Source organism: Schistocerca americana, chromosome 6, assembly GCF_021461395.2.
Source record: "Schistocerca americana isolate TAMUIC-IGC-003095 chromosome 6, iqSchAmer2.1, whole genome shotgun sequence".
In the NCBI taxonomy this organism is placed as follows: domain Eukaryota; kingdom Metazoa; phylum Arthropoda; class Insecta; order Orthoptera; family Acrididae; genus Schistocerca; species Schistocerca americana.
This window is the reverse complement of record NC_060124.1, coordinates 228,351,936-228,376,112: the sequence shown is the minus strand read 5'-3', so window position 1 is coordinate 228,376,112 and position 24,177 is coordinate 228,351,936. Positions and strand designations below refer to the sequence as shown.

Sequence of the window (24,177 nt, the reverse complement as noted above, 5' to 3'; positions counted from 1 at the left end):
ATGTCTGAGAATGTACGTCTGGAGTACAGCATTGTATGGTAGTGAAACGTGGTCTGTGGGAAAACCAGAAAAGAAGAGAATCGAAGCATTTGAGAAGTCGTGCTACAGAAGAATGTTGAAAATTAGGTGAACTGATAAGGTAAGGAATGAGCAGATTCTACGTAGAATCGGAGAAAGACGGAAAACACGGAAAACACTGACAAGATGATACGACATCAGTTAAGATATCAGGTAATAACTTCCATGGTACTAGAGAGAGCTGTAGAGGACAAAAACTGTGGCGGAAGACAGAGATTGGAATACATCCAGCAAATAATTGAGGACGTATGTTGCTTCCTGGCAGACTAAAACTGTGTGCCAGACCAAGACTCGAACTCGGGACTTTTGCCTTTCGCAGGCAACTGCTCTACCAACTGAGCTTACCCAAGCACGACTCACGCCCCGTCCTCACAGCTTTACTTCCAACAGTACCTCGTCTCCTACCTTCCAATCTTTACAGAAGCTCTCCTGCGAACCTTCTGTAAAGACTGGAAGGTAGGAGACAGACAGAGTGAGGGACGATTTTATCGAAGAAACCATTAGGAAAAATTTCACTGGTTAATCAACCTCAACATAGTCCACAGGAAAAGTGGACCTGTACTCTCAGGGATGCATTTTCAGTGGTCGGAGCTTGCAAGAAATAGAATCCGGCCAAGCAGGGCTAGCCTGTAACGAAAAACACAGTAAAGCGAGGTTTCCTCGACGGACGCCGTGACACTGTAAGAAACTTCATCAGAGAGTACAGCAACACACGTCGTCAGAGTCTTCTTCTGACACTCCTCGCCTCCTGATTGTTTTGCAGCACTGCTCCACAGCTATTCATCCCATGACCCTAACTTAGAATGCAGGTCGCCGGCGCTACCGCAGACTGAGATCATAGAATTCTGCCACCAACAGGTGCAATATGGTGAGACTGAGCCGCTTCTGTGTGGGATGTTGGGAGAGTCATATCGGTTTACAACTTTAATATCTTAGAACTTCACTCTAACGTCTTAACTTGCAAGTCATCAAACATTTGCTTTCGCATACCACAGCAGGTGTGAGGTAGTAGCTTCCATAATTCTATGTGCTGCCGTCGGCAGTTATCCTTTACTAACTCATTTCACGACGATCACTCTGTACTTACACAATTCATTATCAGTTTTCCGCTGAGCCCCATGTCATATTAACAGATTTGTTTTCCCCACAGTTGCCGTATCGAGATGCTGCCACAGAATACCTTTATAAAAAGTTATTGAGTATTACATATCCTTGCCTTAATTATTGAGTATTAAACGTTTATTGAGAATTAAGCACAGTTGTCCTAATTACTGAGAAATAAAAGCTTTCAAAGAAAAAGGAACATCCTTTATAGCCAAAAGTTATTAAGAAAAAAATGTATATGCACCTGACGATGGTGTAATGCGTACAAAGTTACATTGAAATTCGACCATGTCTTATGAGTACTTCACATTTTTGACAGGCAGTGTGATTTGTGTACAATGCTCATCTGATGTACTTATGGAGAAATTAAAACTTGTGTTTCATAGTGCTGGTAGGCAAAATAATTTTTGCTCCTACTGTTATGTAAAAGTAATGTAATCTACTTCAAACTCCAACGAGAAGCAGCTTTTTTTAGCGGTACTATAATTCCTGGAAGGAAAAGATATCGTGGAAAAATAGCTTAGCAACAGCATGACCTCACGCCTATGTTCAGAAATTTCCCCACCTTCAAATCATAATTAATTTTAAAACGTATTACACAGCCCATATTGTAAAGTTGGATCATATTTCCCTAACCAATAATAGGCTTAAAGTTAGGTTGAAAACCCCCGCTCTGTAAAGCACTTTCAGGGAAAATGGATTTTGTATTTTCTTACTTGAATGTCATATTATTTGTGTATTGTCTGCGAGTCCAGTCGCTGACGAGAAATGTATACAGCTGTGTTTCCCCAGTCACTCACACAGGAAATGTGGGTGATGCTGGATTAGCAGTGGAGGAATGTGGGGCCTTCCAGATCTATTCACTGAGGTGCCTGGGGTTCTGTCAGCAAGCTAGAGGAGAGTGGGGGAGCGCCTGGCGCACCCTTCTCTGACGTCATGGCAGTGGATACCTGAGCTCATTGCACATTGTGTATCCATGGTGCAACAGCCTTCGGAGATTGTCTGTCCAGCGATAGCTGGCGGTGCTCTGCCCACTGACCAACTGGACCTAATGTACACGCCAACAGTAACTGCCAAACGTCACGAGCAGTGTGTGAGCATGACCTACCCCCCACAGCACTACAACAAGTTGTATATGGCACTCTACCAATTAGTCTTGCATTCTAGTGCTGTGAAGTAATCAACGCCTAGTTGGTGTGCCATCTGCTGTGGTTGTCATTGTTCCACACAATTACGACACCAAGCCACAACGAGAGGTATGGTCCGTCCACTGCAGCACTGCCAAGAGGCTTGTATGGCTTACTCTGCACACTGTGGTGGTGTCAATGATGGAGTCCTTGGAAGAAGATGTAGGGAGGTTCATTGAAGGGGTGTGTCATTCATGTTGTCCATCAGCATTGCACTAGCTGATGACACCAAGTAACGACATCTCAGCGGAGTGAGACAATGTACTCACATCAGACCAGCTGACCACTGTGATGTGATTCTTTGCTTGGTGTCACAAGAGGTGAAGAAGATGTCCACTGCATTCCAATAGGGTGCAATAGATATCTAGCGCATGTCGCCCTTACGCATGTGCTGGTTCCGAGATGGGATCATCCACTACCTGATGCAATAGCCCACCATCTGTTACCTGTGTGTGCTGCCGTGTCATGCAGTGCATCTGAGGATTCAAGACGAGGGCGTCTGTACGAGCTACGTTGAGGTTCTTTGGAGGGACGTCGGGGTCAGGAAGGCCACTTGGGTCGTAGATGAACAGTCTTCAGTCATTGACAAGTGCACAATTGAATCCTATCATAGCCCTCCATGTACCCTCCATAAAGTTCCACCAAAATGTCCCTCTGCCCTTAGTGACTGTGTGACAAGTGAAGTGCTAAGTGCAACGAATACGGAAGAAAGTCAATGTGTGGTTCTCTTACGAAAGGACTGATGACTCATTATCTGTGACAGTTTTGTTTAATATTTGTATCTATATGTTTGATGAACTTTGGCCAGTCTGACCAACTGATATTGATCTGTGTACTTGTTTTATTGTATTGACTTTTAAGCAAGTTAAACTGTTTTGTGTACTATTGGATCCTTCTGGCCAATGAGTCAGTTGAAATGTGTTTCCTACACAATAAAAAGAAGATTTTGATTTTCCCATGTCATGCACATACATGTAATTTGTATTCTAGACAGTGGTGTACTGAGATACCACACAAGATGAGTTTGTGACAGTTGGTACCAGAAGTACCGTGGACGTCCGCCTGCAGTAGGGACATCGCTGACCACAAACCAGTCACACTGCCCACGAAATCAATCACACCCCTTGGAGAGACAGTGCCAACAGGAAGAGAGACGCTCGCTTGACTAACTGTGCACGAGCAGAAGTTGTCAGTTGCAAGTAGAAGTCAGTTCGAGTCTTGCTAGCGAGTTAGATAGAAACAGTGGCCGGTAGATAGATGGACGGTAGACAGACAGTGGTTAGTCTTCACTAGTAACAGAACAGTGAATACAATTACTGTGTATGGACAGAGACCGTTGCCTAGAGATTTAATCAGAATGCTGTTAGTTTGGAACTGTTCTTCAAAAAGCACATCAAGGCAGAAAATTAGTTTCCTTCCATCTTTAGTTCAAGGAACATATTTAGTTAATGGTCATGGAACTGTAGTCAACGTAGGGCAGATAGGCAAAACCAGCATGTTACAATTGCTGTAATCAGCGTTACCAAAGTTGAGTAAAATATTTTACTATTCACTATTTTGTGTTACTTTCAATGTTCCTGTGCTGCCCTACTACGCAAGCATCCGACTATCAGGACACCTTAATTAGTCTTTTTCAACGGCAGAGAGATTTTCATCGAAGCGACTTCCCCAGTCAAGAACAAAGATAACAATTATGTTCGTCTTCTTCAGTGGCGTCTCTTTTATATTGTTTTATATTGTAATTTAGTGTATATTGTTGTCTCGATTTACCAGTGTTGTTAAGTGAATGCATATTTTTAAAAAATCGCTGGGCTCAGTCATTGCCATCATTTGTCTTGCTTACTGAATATGGCGAATCCATCCAGGGTATCATGAGTCAGATTACGTTGTAATTTCAAACACAGTAACCGTAAGTAAACCATGGTGGTCCGTAAGGGGACGTACTGATTAGTTCAAATGGTTCAAATGGCTCTGAGCACTACGGGACTTAACTTCTAAGGTCATCAGTGCCCTAGAACTTAGAACTACTTAAACCTAACTAACCTAAGGACATCACTCACATCCATGCCCGAGGCAGGATTCGAACCTGCGACCGTATCGGTCGCGCGGCTCCAGAATGTAGCGCCTAGAACCGCTCGGCCACCCCGGCCGGCTACTGATTAGTTCATCCAAGACCACAGCGAAATATGAGATATAGGTTTAAGATGTTAATTTATGGTACAATTTGTTTCTGGAATGCTTGGTACGACTCTTTGTTTTCTGCTTACGTTTGTCTTTGTTTTTTTAAAATATTTATTTAATGTTTTCTGATTTGTCTTAGTAAAAAAATTAGAAATGGCCCTGCATAGCAAGGTCACTCCATGATCATGTTATTCTCCGGAAGCGTAGGATGATGAAACGTCTCAATGTGACCCATTCCATTGGCTCTACTGAGCTGCCTAAGCCCTTTCTATACCTCGTAGCATTTCATTTTGTCGGTGCGTCTGTGCTTTTGATTCTGGGGAGAAGGATGAACAGTAGAGTGTTTCATTAGACAGCCATAGCGGCACTTTAATATTCAGATACTGTATTTTCTGAACTTATAACTTATATTTCACGTTTACACACAGACACACACACACACAAACACACACACAGAGATATATATATATATATATACTGCTATTACCATGTTTATTATGTATTCATGCTACATTACTGTGTCCCATGCTATATTTCTGTGTTCATTTGCCTACTCCTTATCCTGTCTGCCAGAGAGAATGTGTGTGTCCGCGCGTATGTGATGCTTCCATATACTTTGGTTCATAGGAACGAGTCACTGAATGGTAATGGATGTTTAGACAACTTTGTGTAGAGCTTAAGTAGTGTTCTGCTGGACCAAAGAGACATTAGGGACAGTGGTCGGCAGCTATTTTATAGGTTGGCACAGGTAGCTGGAACGTATTTCCAATGGCCAATTCAAATCTGTGGACCTCAGCCCGGTGGTATGAAACGGCTCGGCTCGCTGGGTCTCCGGTAAGTGAGGGTGTCTGGTCATCTCTAGTAATGTAAGTGAGGAAGTTGGAATGTGTAAGATCTTGATTTAGTAAAGATGCTAATGCCTTCGTTCAGGTCTAGCCATGGTAAATCATACCGTAAAATTATTTTCAGTTATGGTGTGAGTAACACCAATAATCGGTAGATTTATGTACATTTCGTGTAAGTTCTCTGCTGACACTGTACAATAGTGTATCTGCGTAGTCAAGATCTTTGGTTGTGTAAATATGTAATAATTATGTTAGTTATTTTGGCGTTTTCAGAGATTATGTTGTAACTGTGCCTCTGGTTTTATATGTAATGATTTGTGAATGTAATAATTTGTAAAAACTATATATATTTCACTGTAGGGAAGCTAAATGTAAAACCTGTACTACAGCCCTGCCGCTACGGAAGTAGTTTGGCGGGACTGGGAAAGGTCGACTTGGCGCACAAGACGCTTGATTCCTTTGGGGCAAGTCGAGTTCTGACTGTGTTACTGAGTGTTCAGCGGCAGCCTTGGTCACCTATTGTGGTTAATTTGGATGCAAGAAGAGCTTGCGAGCGTTTAAATTAGCCTCGGATGCAATGTTAAATAGCTGTCAACCATAGCTCCATTATTGGTCCTGCTTGGTTAAACTTCATATGCCAAGAACAGTTATATCAGGGTGTGGCTAACATCAGGAACCGCCAATTTTATAGCCACTGTAATTTACCACGAGCGCTAGCACCTTCAGCAGAATTGTTATCTAAATATGTACATTCAATGGACCAGGTATTATGTATTGAATGGCATCCTCTTGGGTAAAATATTCCGGACGTAATAACCCCACATTCGGATCTCTGGGTGGGGAGTACTCAGGAGTTTTGGGCAGCAAAGTAACTGATGATGGTCGTAGTGGAGAGGGTAGACTGGCAATGTAGACTGGCAATGGCAAGGAAAGCGTTTCTGAAGAAGAGAAATTTATTAACATCGAATATACACTCCTGGAAATGGAAAAAAGAACACATTGACACCGGTGTGTCAGACCCACCATACTTGCTCCGGACACTGCGAGAGGGCTGTACAAGCAATGATCACACGCACGGCACTGCGGACACACCAGGAACCGCGGTGTTGGCCGTCGAATGGCGCTAGCTGCGCAGCATTTGTGCACCGCCGCCGTCAGTGTCAGCCAGTTTGCCGTGGCATACGGAGCTCCATCGCAGTCTTTAACACTGGTAGCATGCCGCGACAGCGTGGACGTGAACCGTGTGTGCAGTTGACGGACTTTGAGCGAGGGCGTATAGTGGGCATGCGGGAGGCCGGGTGGACGTACCGTCGAATTGCTCAACACGTGGGGCGTGAGGTCTCCACAGTACATAGATGTTGTCGCCAGTGGTCGGCGGAAGGTGCACGTGCCCGTCGACCTGGGACCGGACCGCAGCGACGCACGGATGCACGCCAAGACCGTAGGATCCTACGCAGTGCCGTAGGGGACCGCACCGCCACTTCCCAGCAAATTAGGGACACTGTTGCTCCTGGGGTATCGGCGAGGACCATTCGCAACCGTCTCCATGAAGCTGGGCTACGGTCCCGCACACCGTTAGGCCGTCTTCCGCTCACGCCCCAACATCGTGCAGCCCGCCTCCAGTGGTGTCGCGACAGGCGTGAATGGAGGGACGAATGGAGACGTGTCGTCTTCAGCGATGAGAGTCGCTTCTGCCTTGGTGCCAATGATGGTCGTATGCGTGTTTGGCGCCGTGCAGGTGAGCGCCACAATCAGGACTGCATACGACCGAGGCACACAGGGCCAACACCCGGCATCATGGTGTGGGGAGCGATCTCCTACACTGGCCGTACACCACTGGTGATCGTCGAGGGGACACTGAATAGTGCACGGTACATCCAAACCGTCATCGAATCCATCGTTCTACCATTCCTAGACCGGCAAGGGAACTTGCTGTTCCAACAGGACAATGCACGTCCGCATGTATCCCGTGCCACCCAACGTGCTCTAGAAGGTGTAAGTCAACTACCCGGGCCAGCAAGATCTCCGGATCTGTCCCCCATTGAGCATGTCTGGGACTGGATGAAGCGTCGTCTCACGCGGTCTGCACGTCCAGCACGAACGCTGGTCCAACTGAGGCGCCAGGTGGAAATGGCATGGCAAGCCGTTCCACAGGACTACATCCAGCATCTCTACGATCGTCTCCATGGGAGAATAGCAGCCTGCATTGCTGCGAAAGGTGGATATACACTGTACTAGTGCCGACATTGTGCATGCTCTGTTGCCTGTGTCTATGTGCCTGTGGTTCTGTCAGTGTGATCATGTGATGTATCTGACCCCAGGAATGTGTCAATAAAGTTTCCCCTTCCTGGGACAATGAATTCACGGTGTTCTTATTTCAATTTCCAGGAGTGTAGATTTAAGTATCAGGAAGTCCTTTCTGAACGTATTTGTGTGGAGTGTAGCTATGTATGGAAGTGAAACATGGACGATAAATAGTTTAGATAAGAAGAAAATAGAAGCTTTCGAAATGTAGTGCTACAGAAGAATACTGAAGATTAGATGGGTAGATCAGGTAACTAATGAGAAGGTACTAAATAGAATTCGAGAGAAGAGGAATTTGTGGCACATCTTGCCTAAAACAAGGGATCGGTTGGTGGGACACGTGTGAAGCATCAAGGGATCACCAATTTAGTACTGGAGGGAAGCGTGGAGGGCAAAAATCGTACAGGGAGACCTAGGGATGAATACACTAAGCAGATTCAAAAGGATGGGGATTGCAGTAGTTACTCGGAGATGAAGAGGCTTGCACGGGATAGAGTAGCGTGGAGAGCTGCATCAAACCTGTCTCTGGATTGAAGACCACAACTAACACAACAATCGCTATCTGTATGGATCTTCTAAATTACGTGTGCACACTCTTGATTATCCCCAGTCACTTTCCTAGACGGGGTCCTTTCCGAATGAATTAATTCCGAGAACCCTGTTTTTATTAAACTGACAGTTTTGGCAGTAAAACATTTTGCAGTTTTATTAACTTTGTGGAGTATGAAGTTTGGTTAGCTTTTTGTGCACTAGTAAATGATTTACTCCACATAATTTTCCATCGTAGAGTTTCCTAAAATGTGTTCATAATGAAATCTTATCATTAAATAAGAATCTGCCTTTAAAATAATAAATGACAAAAATATAAAATGCTAATGGCTATCTGTAAGTAAAAGCTATAAAAAGATAGCAGTATTATTTCACTTTGAACAGGTTTGTAAACTTGTAATTGTTCGTTTCTTTGTATACGTTGTTTTGAAACAGTTTTTCAAGCTGTTTAGTCATTTACAACGCCAGTTTGACTTGGTGTCCAATGAGAGACTAATTTCTAGGTTCCCTTGTTAACTGTTGAACTAATTTTGCATTATTCATTATACCTAAAGTGATTGCTAAAGGTACGTGCCATTCTCTTAATTTTGTGTGTTATTATTTACGATTGATCGTGGTTCTTCAAACCAGTCAAGTTTAAGGTACCCCATAAGCTATTTATCTTGTGTTATAAATGAAAGTAAAGGCTTCTTCTGAGCAAGCGTAGCAATCAGTACAATCATTTATTCGGCACCAAAACTTTTCTTATAAATAATGACTGTATTGCTCATTTGTATAGAATAACTTGATGTGCAAATTTCTGAAGCCCATAAAATTCAGTAGTGTTTAAAATCGTGATATTTTTTGTGGTAGTTAACTAAAATAATAGTAGTTCATGCTATTGCCAGTCAGACTTTGTTAGTAGGTTCGTATGTCCTTTTATATTTGATCATATATTGCAGTGTATTGCTGCATTAATTGGCCATTCTATGTTCTGCATAAGACTAAGCTGAGAGTAACTGTGTTAGAAGGGGTTAGTTAGGGTATTAAGTGAAGGTAGTTTTCTTAGCTGAAGTTTATTTCCGCTTTGCCATAAAACTTGATACCACATTGCCTAATTAGGCTGGGGACCGCATGTATATATAATTACAGTTTACTTTTGTATTAGTAGAACGTCAATTAAAACCCCATAGCTTTCCTGTTGTTATTGTTTCACTTACTTCCCGATTATGAAATTATAGTCCGATTTATTGTCATTGGATACAGTCACGGTCAGGCCAAATCCTTCAAAAAAGGTTAACATTATAGGAGATTGCCAATTTGGTAAGGGCCGGTAATGTTACAGGTGCCATAAAGTATAATGATATTCAATTTCCAGAATGAGATTTTCACTCTGCAGCAGAGTGTGCGCTGTATGAAACTTCCTGGCAGATTAAAACCGTGTGCCGGACCGAAACTCCGGCACACAGTTTTAATCTGCCAGGAAGTTTCAGATCAGCGAGGCTCCGGCACACAGTTTTAATCTGCCAGGAAGTTTCATATCAGAGCACACTCCGCTGCAGAGTGAAAATCTCGTTCTGGAAACATCCCCCAGGCTGTGGGTAAGCCATGTCTCCGCAATATCCTTTCTTCCAGGAGTGCTAATTCTGCAAGGTTCGCATGAGAGTTTCTGTGAAGTTTGGAAGGTAGGAGACGAGGTACTGGTAGAATTAAGGCTGTGAGGAGCGGGCGTGAGTCGTGCTTGGATAGCTCAGCTGGTAGAGCACTTGCCCGCGAAAGGCAAAGGTCCCGAGTTCGAGTCTCGGCCCGGCGCACAGTTTTAATCTGCCAGGAAGTTTCATATTCCACTTCTTTAACTCCATACTTTGTCCTTTCGTAACTTAGCTACGGAAGAGTGATGTGACCAGTCTATATCTCATTCAGTTGATGTGGATCTCTTACGTACGAAAGTGTCATACCGGTATATTTTCTGTAAGTTCATATTAGAATTCTTTTTCTGTAATTCAGTTTGAATTCCTTTCTCGAGTTTGTTGTAGCGTATGAACTGTTCACTGCAACCACGTGCTTCTCATGTGGCATACCGAACTTTCTGCTCCGGTAATTCATTCTTCTTTTATTGTAACTTCTTTTAACAACTTTCAGTGCGAGTCTGATTGATTTTAGTTGGACACATTTCGTGAATAGCGTGATTTACTTTCTGAATTAGACCATGTGGTGAGCCCTCGGCTGATTACTATTATTTGTTCAGGTCCGTTGTTCACTCCGTATTTCAAATCACACGCCAATTTGCTTTATATTAACTGTTTCTTTATTTCACGTACTTCCATAACGGAGAATGTCTATGAAAGTTACTGACGACGCGGTTGACCGGTAAAACTAATTGCTCCCTGGCCCACTGGGCATAAGTTTGGTGTAGAGTATTGTTCCTACGGTTTCTTCTTTCTGCGTGCAGACTATTGGTACAAATGTAGGTGGGCATATAGTTTCACAAGTCCTTCCTTTTGAGATGTTGAGATGTGGTTTATGAAGTAGGCAATGTAATGAGTATCAAGCAGTCATTTTCGGTTATATTTTTAGTTGATGCTTTTTTTGTAATTTAAATCGGTGAATAAATGTTCAGCAGTTTCTCAGTTACATACTAACGTTATTTATTGCAATCAACCGAACATTTCATTCTGACTTCTTCAAAGTCAACTGCTTACAAATGACGATTTGATTTTTTAAAGTATTTTGTATCGTATGTGTTAAGCTGAGAGGTTTTAATTTGAATTTAATTTTATCAGGGAGATAACTTCCAGTGATTCAATGTAATTTTAATCGATTTAACTACTCATCTACTCAAAAATGAAATTGATTTACCCTATATAATGGTAAGACAGAGATTTAGGAACCAGGTTTTAAATTGTAAGACATTTCCAGGGGCAGATGTGGACTCTGACCACAATCTATTGGTTATGAACTGTAGATTAAAACTGAAGAAACTGCAAAAAGGTGGGAATTTAAGGAGATGGGACCTGGATAAACTGACTAAACCAGAGGTTGTACAGAGTTTCAGGGAGAGCATAAGGGAACAATTGACAGGAATGGTGGAAAGAAGTACAGTAGAAAAAGAATGGGTGGCTCTCAGGAATGAAGTAGTGAAGGCAGCAGAGGATCAAATAGGTAAAAAGACAAGGGCTAGTAGAAACCCTTGGGTAACAGAAGAAATATTGAATTTAATTGATGAAAGGAGAAAATATAAAAATGCAGCAAATGAAGCAGGCAAAAAGGAATACAGACGTCTCAAAAATGAGATCGACAGGAAGTGCAAAATGGCTAAACAGGGATGGCTAGAGGACAAATGTAAGGATGTAGAGGCTTATCTCACTAGTGGTAAGATAGATACTGCCTACAGGAAAATTAAAGAGACCTTCGGAGAAAAGAGAACAACTTGTATGAATATCAAGAGCTCAGATAGAAACCCAGTTCTAAGCAAAGAAGGGAAAGCAGAAAGGTGGAAGGAGTATAGAGAGGGTCTATACAAGGGCGATGTACTTGAGGACAATATTATGGAAATGGAAGAGGATGTAGATGAAGATGAAATGGGAGATACGATATTGCGTGAAGAGTTTGACAGAGCACTGAAAGACCTGAGTCGAAACAAGGCCCCGGAGTAGACAACATTCCATTAGAACTACTGATGGCCTTGGGAGAGCCAGTGCTGACAAAACTCTACCATCTGGTGAGCAAGATGTATGAGACAGGCGAAATACCCTCAGACTTCAAGAAGTATATAGTAATTCCAATCCCAAAGAAAGCAGGTGTTGACAGATGTGAAAATTACCGAACTATCAGTTCAATAAGTCACAGCTGCAAAATACTAACGCGAATTCTTTACAGACGAATGGAGAAACTGGTAAAAGCCGACCTCGGGGAAGATCCGTTTGGATTCCGTAGAAATATTGGAACACGTGAGGCAATACTTACCTTACGGCTCATCTTAGAAGAAAGATTAAGGAAAGGCAAACCTACGTTTCTAGCATTTGTAGACTTAGAGAAAGCTTTTGACAATTTTGACTGGAATACTCTCTTTCAAATTCTAAAGGTGGCACGGGTAAAATACAGGGAGCGAAAGGCTATTTACAATTTGTACAGAAACCAGATGGCAGTTATAAGAGTCGAGGGGCATGAAAGGGAAGCAGTGGTTGGGAAGGGAGTGAGACAGGGTTGTAGCCTCTCCCCGATGTTATTCAATCTGTATATTGAGCAAGCAGTAAAGGAAACAAAAGAAAAATTCGGAGTAGGTATTAAAATCCAAGGAGAAGAAATAAAAACTTTGAGGTTCGCCGATGACATTGTAATTCTGTCAGAGACAGCAAAGGACTTGGAAGAGCAGTTGAACGGAATGGACAGTGTCTTGAAAGGAGGATATAAGATGAACATCAACAAAAGCAAAACGAGGATAATGGAATGTAGTCGAATTAAGTCGGGTGATGCTGAGGGAATTAGATTAGGAAATGAGACACTTAAAGTAGTAAAGGAGTTTTGCTATTTGGGGAGCAAAATAACTGATGATGGTCGAAGTAGAGAGGATATAAAATGTAGACTGGCAATGGCAAGGAAAACGTTTCTGAAGAAGAGAAATTTGTTAACATCGAGTATAGATTTAAGAGTCAGGAAGTCGTTTCTGAAAGTATTTGTATGGAGTGTAGCCATGTATGGAAGTGAAAGGTATACGATAAATAGTTTGGACAAGAAGAGAATAGAAGCTTTCGAAATGTGCTGCTACAGAAGAATGCTGAAGATTAGATGAGTAGATTACGTAACTAATGATGAAGTATTGAATAGAATTGGGGAGAAGGGGAGTATGTGGCACAACTTGACAAAAAGAAGGGTCCGGTTAGTAGGACATGTTTTGAGGCATCAAGGGATCACAAATTTAGCATTGGAGGGCAGCGTGGAGGGTAAAAATCGTAGAGGGAGACCAAGAGATGACTACACTAAGCAGATTCAGAAGGATGTGGGTTGCAGTAAGTACTGGGAGGTGAAGAAGCTTGTACAGGATAGGGTAGCATGGAGAGCTGCATCAAACCAGTCTCAGGACTGAAGACCACAACAACAACAACTCTATACAAACGAACACTAGGCTCGCTTCAGTCTGACCACCCAGTAGGATGCCTCGTTGAAAACGCGTATGAATCACTGAAGGGTAGCAGTAACATAAGCTCAAAATATAGAAGAAAGCCTGGTATTACTCGCCTGAACAAAACAGAAGATATCAGAAACTAAATACATACACAGCAGTTGTGGATGCTGGAATTTAGAAATTTATATTTGAGGGCGGCTCGTTTACCTACAAAATTAACCATTAATTAGAGTGGTGTGCTGACCCCACGCCCCTCCTATCCGCATCCTCCCCTGAGGATGACACGGCGGTCGGATGATCCCGGTAGGCCACTCGTGGCCTGAAGACGGAGTGCTTTAAATCTCAGTCAGCCTGTTTGATGGGGGTGTTAAGCTCAGTAGCCTTCTTTGTGCTATTTGAGCGACATAGGAGAATGCTCCAGTACTGGATTTCACCTTCTCCGTTCCTTTCACTGATAACAGCACGAACACAACCCCTCACTGAACAAGCACTTTCACCGGAAGCCATCAGTGCAAATATAATACAAATACAGCACGCTACGCTGAGGAAAAGAGAATAGCTACACCTTATGATTTCAGTATGAACTACGAACATTCGTGAAACGTCACTTAACAGCGTTTCGGTGTCAATTAATAGCTAGGCTCACTTACACTGTGAAGAAATACACGATCAGAAGACAATGGTTAAATGTCAATGTAACTTCGTACATGTGCAAATCCAACAGCCTTGCCGCAGTCGAACGCCCTCCCCATCATATCAATGAAGTTAAGTGGCTTTGAGCACTATGGGACTCAACTGCTGTGGTCATAAGTCCCCTAGAACTTAGAACTACTTAAACCTAACTAACCTAAGGACATCACACACATCCATGCCCGAGGCAGGATTCGAACCTGCGACCGTAGTGGTCGTGCGGTTCCAGACTGTAATGAAGTTAAGTGCTGGCGGGCTTGGCTAGCACTCGGATGGGTGACCGTCTGAGTCTGCTTGAGAGCTATTGGGAGGCGGGCTGCTCTCAGTCCTTGTGAGTGCAATTGAGGAGCTCCCTGATTGAAAAGTAGTGGCTCCGTTCACGAAAACTGACAACGACCGGGAGAGTGGTGTGTAGAGCACGTGCCTCTTCGTATCCACATGCAGTGACGCATATCGGCTGAGGATGACGCGGCGGTCGTTCGATACCATTTGGCCATCCAAGGCTTATTCTGACGAAGTTAGTTACATGTACAAAAGTTTGGCGGGAATCTACACTACTGGCCATTAAAATTGCTACACCACGAAGATGTGCTACAGACGCGAAATTTAACCGACAGGAAGAAAATGCTGTGATATGCAAATGATTAGCTTTTCAGAGCATTCACACAAGGTTTGCGCCGGCGGCGACACCTACAACGTGCTGACATGAGGAAAGTTTCCAACCGATTTCTCATACACAAACAGCAGTTGACCGGCGTTGCCTAATGAAACGTTGTTGTGATGCCTCGTGTAAGGAGGAGAAATGCGTACCATCACGTTTCCGACTTTGATAAAGGTCGGATAGTAGCCTATCGCGATTGCGGTTTATCGTATCACGACATTGCTGCTCGCGTTGGTCGAGATACAATGACTGTTAGCAAAATATGGAATCGGTGGGTTCAGGAGGATAATACGGAACGCCGTGCTGGATCCCAACGGCGGCGTATCACCAGCAGTCGAGATGACAGGCATCTTATCCGCATGGCTGTAACGGATCGTGCAACCACGTCTCGATCCCTGAGTCAACAGACGGGAACGTTTGCAAGACAACAACCATAAGCACGAACAGTTCGACGACGTTTGCAGCAGCATCGACTATCACTTCGGAGACCATGGCTACGGTTACCCTTGACGCTGCATCACAGGAGCGCCTGCGATGGTGTACTCAACGACGAACCTGGGTACACGAATGGCAAAATGTCATTTTTTCGGATGAATCCAGGTTCTGTTTACAGCATCATGATGGTCGCATCCGTGTTTGGCGACATCGCGGTGAACGCACATTGGAAGCGTGTATTCCTCATCGCCATACTGGCGTATGACCCGGCGTGATGGTATGGGGTGCCATTGGTTACACGTCTCGGTCACCTCTTGATCGCATTGACGGCACTTTGAACAGTGGACGTTACATTTCAGATGTGTTACGAACCGTGGCTCTACCCTTCATTCGATCCCTGCGAAACCCTACATTTCAGCAGGATAATGCGCGGCCGCATGTTGCAGGTCCTGTACGGGCCTTTCTGGATACAGAAAATGTTCGACAGCTGCCCTGGGCAGCACATTCTCCAGATCTCTCACCAATTGAAAACGTCTGGTCAATGGTGGCCGAGCAAGTGGCTCGTCACAATACGCCAGTCACTACTCTTGATGAACTGTGGTATCGTGTTGAAGCTGCATGGGCAGCTGTACCTGTACACGCCATCCAAGGTCTGTTTGACTCAATGCCCAGGCGTATCAAGGCCGTTATTACGGCCAGAGGTGTTTGTTCTGGGTACTGATTTCTCAGGATCAAATGCACCCAAATTGCGTGAAAATGTAATCACATGTCAATTCTAGTATAATATGTTTGTCCAATGAATGCCCGTTTATCATCTGCAAGTATTCTTGGTGTAGCAATTTTAATGGCCAGTAGTGTAAATGTTAAAGATAGAAATCTCTGTGACAGGTAGAAAGGCCAAAGGAGTGCATTAGTGTTGTTCTTGTTTAGTGTTGTCACGAGGCCTGGTAGGGTATATAAGGAGCGTGAACAGTATCAGATGCTGAGTGATCACAATGAAGGACACGGAGTTGCCACATACTCATGCGAGACAGCGTTACCACCACCTAACAGATTTTGAAAGGGGTCTCATTGTGGATCTCCATTTCGCTGGCCATGCGAATCAGGTAATATCCAGATTTGTGGGACATTCGGATGTGACAATGGCCAGATGCTGGACTGTGTGGGAAAGTGAGGACAGGCACAATCTCCGTCACGATTCTGTCGACCACTTCGAACAACGACAAAGGACGTCGCCATACTGTGCATCAACCGCAACATAACAACTTCAGATAGGCGATTGTTGTACTCTGACAAGTAATGGACCCCTTGCAAGATTTTGTGTAATCCACTGAACGGAGATTAGCAGTAGCCAGGCTGGTAAACTATCATTCCATGTGTAGGCTGTCAACGCCAAAACACAAGAAGCTGCGTTTGGAGTGGTGCCATGGCCAAGAGCGAAGGTCTGTTGCTGAATGGCATCGCATTGCGTCCAGTGATTAGTCGCGGATGACAACTGTCGGCAAGTATGGCGGCGACCTAGGGAGAGATCCTATTATTCCAAAGTTTTGGAGAGTGTAACACACCAAGAAACCCTAAAACCCAAATAAGAACGTCATGATAATCTAAAGTAGGGAACAGTGTTTTCCTGACAGGTACGACAATTTTGACAATAATATAACACCTTAAAGTTTTGATGAATACCAATTTCAATAATTACTGAGTATGTCATGATATAAAGACAGAAAGAAAAAAGGTTATTTTTAATTAGCTATCAAACATCTCAGTAATAACTGAAAATCAGTACAGAGAAAGTTGAGTCCAAAGTAATATGTCGGTCAGAGATAACATTTATTGTGAAAGAGAGTTGTAAACGCGGCGAAAAGGAAATTCAATGCGTCTACAATGCTCGATCATGGAAATGTTGGTCGCTTGCTAGCTTGCTTGCTATCAAGTCGTGAGAGAGCACCGTTTGTTATAGTACTACAAACGGAACGCTACGAGATTGTTTCTATTCAAAAAAAGTATTATTGCGTGATAAGAGATGCGCGGACTTTGTTCTCAGTTATTCTGACTTGAGAACTAGAACTGAAGTGAAATTCTGGTAGTGTACGACGAGTTAATGAAGAGTTAATTAACTTAAATTATTGGAGATGTTATTGTTGGACTCAGCCTTCATCAAAGTGAACAGTTACAACGAAGAATGGACATAGTATCGAAGCCTTGAGTAGGAAACATTAATACGACCACACGAATACAAATACGCCGATTGTAAAAGTTGTAATTGTCACGATCACCGAACTGAAAAGAAACGTAATTGATCTGATCCATCGGTGTGCGAGTGGTTCGATGATTATAAACTAACTGCTAAGAAGGAACAATAAAAATTGTTCGTCAGTGTGATATCGATAGCAACGATCCCACATAATAGTTTCTCAAGTTGGCACTACGAGAGACACAGACGACAGCCCCCTCTAGCCAGTGCTATCGAGGTCTACGAGCTCCGCGACTGCTTCGGCATCTGATCAGGTGCAGACAGCCAGGACACTTCGCTTCAACTTCGCACCACCTTGCAAGTTATGTAATATGTTTGCATATGTTATCCGCTAGTAAAGGTGCTTTAATTGTATCTGCAGTACCGAGAGATTAGTACCATTTCCTTTTCCTGTTCCTACCCACGCGCCGCCTCCCAGGCGGGATACGAAAGTCAGTAATGGAAATCTCACGTGTTGGCTCCATCATTAATTGAACTGTGTGATAGATGATGATCAAAATTAATTAACTGTGAACATTTTAATTGAAAGAGTGACTTGATTAACATTGAGCATTGAAAGGAGTGTTTTGCCGAAATAATATTACGACGCACGAAAGCAAGTTAGCATTATAGATTATCTCTGGATTTGCGTCGTGCCGTAGTGAACAATTTTGCCTAGCAACGTAACAACAACTACTGATACTGAACCGCAAATGAATTTTTCCTCACTTCAGTGGTGTGGAACGACGCCGGTGATGAATGATTCACTCAATACTGCAATAACTAACTAACCGGGCATAGCAAATCATCGTAAAACCATAACAGACAGTTAAAATCAGCAGTTCGCATCGCTGAGAAGACTGTGCGGACTCGCAAACGGACTTTCGTACATTACGCGAGGAAAAATTTTCGTTAGAGATTTTCAGGTGCTGTTCCACGATATCCGACGGGAACAACCATCACTGCGCGTCGCCTCTCCATTCGACCGACCGAGCTGTAGCAGTAGCGGCTCAACATCAACAGCGACAACAAAAGGGGAGAGGGGACGTCACAAGAAGCACTGCGTTGTTGCAGCTGGCGTTGTGGTGTGAGGAGCCATGAGATGCGACTTGAGGTCATGGCTGATTGTAATTGAGTAGCTCTGAGGGGACAACGGTCCGTCACGCGGGTCTAGTGAAGCAGGGGATACAACCGGTCGGCTTTGACCAATGACGTCATACATTAGTCATAGATAGTAATGTCTTCACTTCGAGGCATAGATAATAAAACAGTTCTGCGTTCTGGATAAGCGTTATCATTGTACATTAAAATAATTATTCGTAATGATATTGAGGTAATTTGGAGGATTACTTTGTTATTGTAGAACAATTTTTAGTCTCTTATTTTCGTTTATAGGAATGAATTTGTCTCTTTGTGGGTATGTAATTTTCGTTACTGTTTGTCTAGGCGAGCTTCGGTCATTTCTCGATATTTCCGTGTGGTAAGTTCACTTTTACATTTGATTTTTTCACTGTATTTCATTATTTTGACATATTTCACTGTTTTATTCCACCAATATGTGTATTTTCGAGTTGTGAAGTACATAATAGAAATTTCTCAGTTGTCGATCTTCTTTCGTTTCACAGCACTAGTGTCAGTACATTTTCGAATGTGTACTTGCTATATGACAGGCGAAACCCCCGACACAACCGAGCGAGGTGGCGCAGTGGTTAGCACACTGGACTCGCATTCGGGAGGACGACGGTTCAATCCCGTCTCCGGCCATCCTGATTTAGGTTTCCGTGATTTCCCTAAATCGTTTCAGGCGAATGCCGAGATGGTTCCTTTGAAAGGGCACGGCCGATTTCCTTCCCAATCCTTCCCTAACCCGAGCTTGTGCTCCGTCTCTAATGACCTCGTTGTCGACGGGACGTTAAACACTAACCACCACAACTAAAATTTGTATCCCGTCCTTCACTTCGCCTTTACACTGACACGATATATGTCAATTGGCGAGCAAGATACAAATGTTCCGTATAGCTATATAGCTCCAGTAACGAATGGGATACTGTTAGCGTCCAAGGCAACAAGAAAACTTTACCCCATAGTGAAGTAAGGGATACAAATTGTACATGTGTCGTCTTCTTGTCTCTCCGTGTAGTTCAGTTGAGGTACAGGTTGCAAATGTAACGTACGCCTATTTCCACCTTTTCGTTGCCAGTGTGCATATACAGGGTGTTTCAAAAATGACCGGTATATTTGAAACGGCAATAAAAACTAAACGAGCAGCGATAGAAATACACCGTTTGTTGCAATATGCTTGGGACAACAGTACATTTTCAGGCAGACAAACTTTCGAAATTACAGTAGTTACAATTTTCAACAACAGATGGCGCTGCGGTCTGGGAAACTCTATAGTACGATATTTTCCACATATCCACCATGCGTAGCAATAATATGGCGTAGTCTCTGAATGAAATTACCCGAAACCTTTGACAACGTGTCTGGCGGAATGGCTTCATATGCAAATGAGATGTACTGCTTCAGCTGTTCAGTTGTTTCTGGATTCTGGCGGTACACCTGGTCTTTCAAGTGTCCCCCACAGAAAGAAGTCACAGGGGTTCATGTCTGGCGAATAGGGAGGCCAATCCACGCCGCCTCCTGTATGTTTCGGATAGCCCAAAGCAATCACACGATCATCGAAATATTCATTCAGGAAATTAAAGACGTCGGCCGTGCGATGTGGCCGGGCACCATCTTGCATAAACCACGAGGTGTTCGCAGTGTCGTCTAAGGCAGTTTGTACCACCACAAATTCACGAAGAATGTCCAGATAGCGTGATGCAGTAATCGTTTCGGATCTGAAAAATGGGCATATGATTCCTTTGGAAGAAATGGCGGCCCAGACCAGTACTTTTTGAGGATGCAGGGACGATGGGACTGCAACATGGGGCTTTTCGGTTCCCCATATGCGCCAGTTCTGTTTATTGACGAAGCCGTCCAGGTAAAAATAAGCTTCGTCAGTAAACCAAATGCTGCCCACATGCATATCGCTGTCATCAATCCTGTGCACTATATCGTTAGCGAATGTCTCTCGTGGAGCAATGGTAGCGGCGCTGAGGGGTTGCCGCGTTTGAATTTTGTATGGATAGAGGTGTAAACTCTGGCGCATGAGACGATATGTGGACGTTGGCGTCATTTGGACCGCAGCTGCAACACGGCGAGTGGAAACCCGAGGCCGCTGTTGGATCACCTGCTGCACTAGCTGCGCGTTGCCCTCTGTGGTTGCCGTAGGCGGTCGCCCTACCTTTCCAGCACGTTCATCCGTCACGTTCCCAGTCCGTTGAAATTTTTCAAACAGATCCTTTAATGTATCGCTTTTCGGTCCTTTGGTTACATTAAACCTCCATTGAAAACTTCGTCTTGTTGCAACAACACTGTGTTCTAGGCGGTGGAATTCCAACACCAGAAAAATCCTCTGTTCTAAGGAATAAACCATGTTGTCTACAGCACACTTGCACGTTGTGAACAGCACACGCTTACAGCAGAAAGACGACATACAGAATGGCGCACCCACAGACTGCGTTGTCGTCTATATCTTTCACATCACTTGCAGCGCCATCTGTTGTTGAAAATTGTAACTACTGTAATTTCGAAAGTTTGTCTGCCTGAAAATGTACTGTTGTCCCAAGCATATTGCAACAAACGGTGTATTTCTATCGCTGCTCGTTTATTTTTTATTGCCGTTTCAAATATACCTGTCATTTTTGAAACACTCTGTATAAAGGTCAACGGAAGTCTGGTATACATACATTTACATACGTAGGTCCTTCTGTCATCAGTAGTATTGATATGTACGCAAGAACAGACTATTAGTAATAGCGGAGACGAAATAAACAACACACCTACAACTTGCATCCCGTGTTCCTCTTAAGGTTTACTGAAGCGGAGGATACATCGTTCAAGTGAAGAACAGGACAGTAATGCTAGTGAAAACGAAGAAATCGACTTATGACAAACTCGTATTCCGTACTGTACTTAGGCAACACACTTCGAATGAGCTTTTAATTTGTATCGGGTGTTTCATTTACGGTTTAGTGAAACAGTGGATACATAGTTCAAGTGAACAACAGGACAGCAATGCTAGTTGAAACTAAGAAATCGACGTATGCTGAACTTGTGTCCCGTACTGCTCTTAAGCAATACAGTTAGAAAGAGTTTCGAGATACAACTGACATAAAAGTAACGTGATGTATTCTTTGCTTGTAATATATTTCATTCATTTCTTTCCATTGTATTTTGCGGAGAAATACTAAGATACAAACACACGATATCGTTAACGTGAAAATGCTACTGGCCCTTATATATGTGAAGTACAGTTTTTCTCTCTTGCATTCCAATGTTTCTGAACATTCTTCTCAGCTCTTTCATCTTTGTAATACATGCTCTCTGGCCAATTCTGACGTCGTTGGTCAAAGCCGACGGGTTGTATCCCCTGCTAAACTAGACCCCGTCATGCATATCCGGCGTGCTCAAATGTTATCTCTGATGCAATAGTATCGTGGAGCCATTTCTGAACAGGACAGTGCTCGTCCACGCGTGACACTTGTCTCTATGAACTGTCTGCATGATGTTGAGGTGCTGCTAGATATGTCCCCTATAGAACATGTGTGGGACCAGCTCGGACATCACTTCAATCCCAGTGCCAGTATCCAGAATGTCAAGAACCAGTTGTGGACCAGCTTCCCTCAGGACAGGCTACAAATGGCTTTTGTGACATCCTTCCCACCCAAATCAGTGCATGCATTCACGCAAGAGAGGGTGCAACATCGTAGTGACAAGTTCGATCGTACCGCAAAGTCCTTCGTAAACTTGACGCGATTTCGTAATCACTGAAATAGCATCATACATCCTCTCTAATCGTGAAGTTTCTTATCGTTTCCTCCTCCCCTTCTAGGTGTTTCACTTTTTTTGACAGGCAGTGCAGTTTACTCAACGATCAGACGATGTTTGTAAAAATAAAGTTTAACAAAATGTCAGTTTGGTTTCCAGAACGGTTTTTCAACGGAAAATGCTATACATACTTTCACTATTGAAATATTAAGTGCTCTGAGTAACCGGAAGTCACCTGTTGGAATTTTTTGTGATCTCTCAAAGGCTTTTGATTGTGTAAATCATGGAATACTTCTAGAGAAGCTCAAGTACTGTGGTATGAATGGGACAGTGCTCAAATGATTTAAATCATTCCTAATTGGAAGAGTGCAGAAAGTTGAAACAAGCAGTTCACATAATATGCAAAAAACTGGTGATTTCTCAAACTGGGGAACAATCAAGAATGGGGTGCCGCAAGGTTCGGTCTTGGGTCCTCTGATGTTCTTAATATATATTAACGACTTACCATTCTATATTCACGAAGATGCAATGCTGGTACTTTTTGCCGATGATACAAGTATAGCTATCACACCCAACAGACAAGAATTAACTGGTGAAATTGTAAACGATGTTTTTCAGAAAATCATTAAGTGGTTCTCTGCAAATGGGCTCTCAGTAAACTTTGACAAAACACAGTATATACAGTTCCACGCAGTAAATGGAATTACACCATTAATAAATATAGACTTCGATCAGAAATCGGTAGCTAAGGTAGAATATTCAAATTTTCTAGGTGTATGCATTGATGAGGGGTTGAACTGGAAAAAAACACCGAGGATCTGCTGAAACGTTTGAGTTTAACTACTTATGCTATTAGGGTCATTGCAAATTTTCGCGATATACATCTCAGTAAATTAGCTTACCATGCCTATTTTCATGCTCTGCTTTCGTATGGCATCATATTCTGGGGTAACTCATCATCGAGTAAAAGAGTGTTCATTGCAGAAAAGCGCGTAATCAGAATAATTGCTGGAGCTCATCCAAGATCATCCTGCAGACACTTATTTAAAGAGCTAGGGATCTTCACAGTAGCCCCTCAATATATATATTCACTTATGAAATTTGTTATTAAGAATCCGAACGAATTCAAAAGTAATAGCAGTGTACATAGCTACAGCACTAGGAAAAAGGATGATCTTCACTACTCAAGATTAAATCTAACTTCGGCTCAAAAGTCTTTGGTCACTTACCTAATAGCATCAAAAGTCTGACAGATAGCTATATAGCATTTAAAAGGAAATTAAAAGAATTTCTTAATGGCAACTCCTTCTACTCATTAGATGAATTTTTGGATATAGTAAGTGGGAAATTTCCCCAACTCCCACAAAAAAAAAATTAAAAATATTAAGTGTCATGTAATATTTTGTGTAATGTAATATCTTATATAGACACCTTTTATTAACCTCACACGTTCCACATCATTACGAAGTGTCGTATTCATGATCTATGGAACAAGTACTAATCTAATCGAATCTAATGGTAGGCGTCTACAAAGCATTGTACTGTAGCTCTCAATAATAAATCTGTTTCCTTTGACCGGTTTCAGCTCGGTTAGAGATCAATCAAGACTTAATGGCTACAGGATAATAAACGCACTTCAGCCCCCACTGTGCATTAGAGACTAACCTCTAAGTCGTGTAGTTTGCTCCACAAGAAAATTGGAATACATTGATATTAAGCACAATACAGCAGCATAATTTCCTTGTTAAGACATACTTTTCTTTCTCGATAGCGTCTAGGGAAGCCTTAGGGTTGAAATACAGCGATGGCAGGACGACAGTGGCACCATGGTGCAGGGCGGCCAACACTCCACTGCAGAAGCCATAGCAGTGGAACAGTGGCACTTGCAGGCAGATACGGTGGTGCTGCAACATGATAAAACGATTTCATTAGTT

At 43.0% G+C, this 24,177-nt stretch overlaps 1 protein-coding gene across 3 annotated transcripts in view; it reads right to left on the bottom strand.

Moving 5' to 3' along the window:
• LOC124619664 (medium-chain acyl-CoA ligase ACSF2, mitochondrial-like) overlaps positions 1–24,177 on the bottom strand; it is a 250,681-nt gene that overhangs the window by 79,401 nt on the left and 147,103 nt on the right. For all 3 annotated transcript variants that reach the window (XR_006980107.1, XM_047146195.1, XM_047146196.1), the window contains one exon: positions 23,999–24,147. Coding sequence is in view for 2 of the 3 variants with exons in the window: in XM_047146195.1 (XP_047002151.1) it covers positions 23,999–24,147 (149 nt within the window). In the remaining variant the exon portion in view is untranslated. The remainder of the gene's footprint in view (positions 1–23,998; positions 24,148–24,177) is intronic.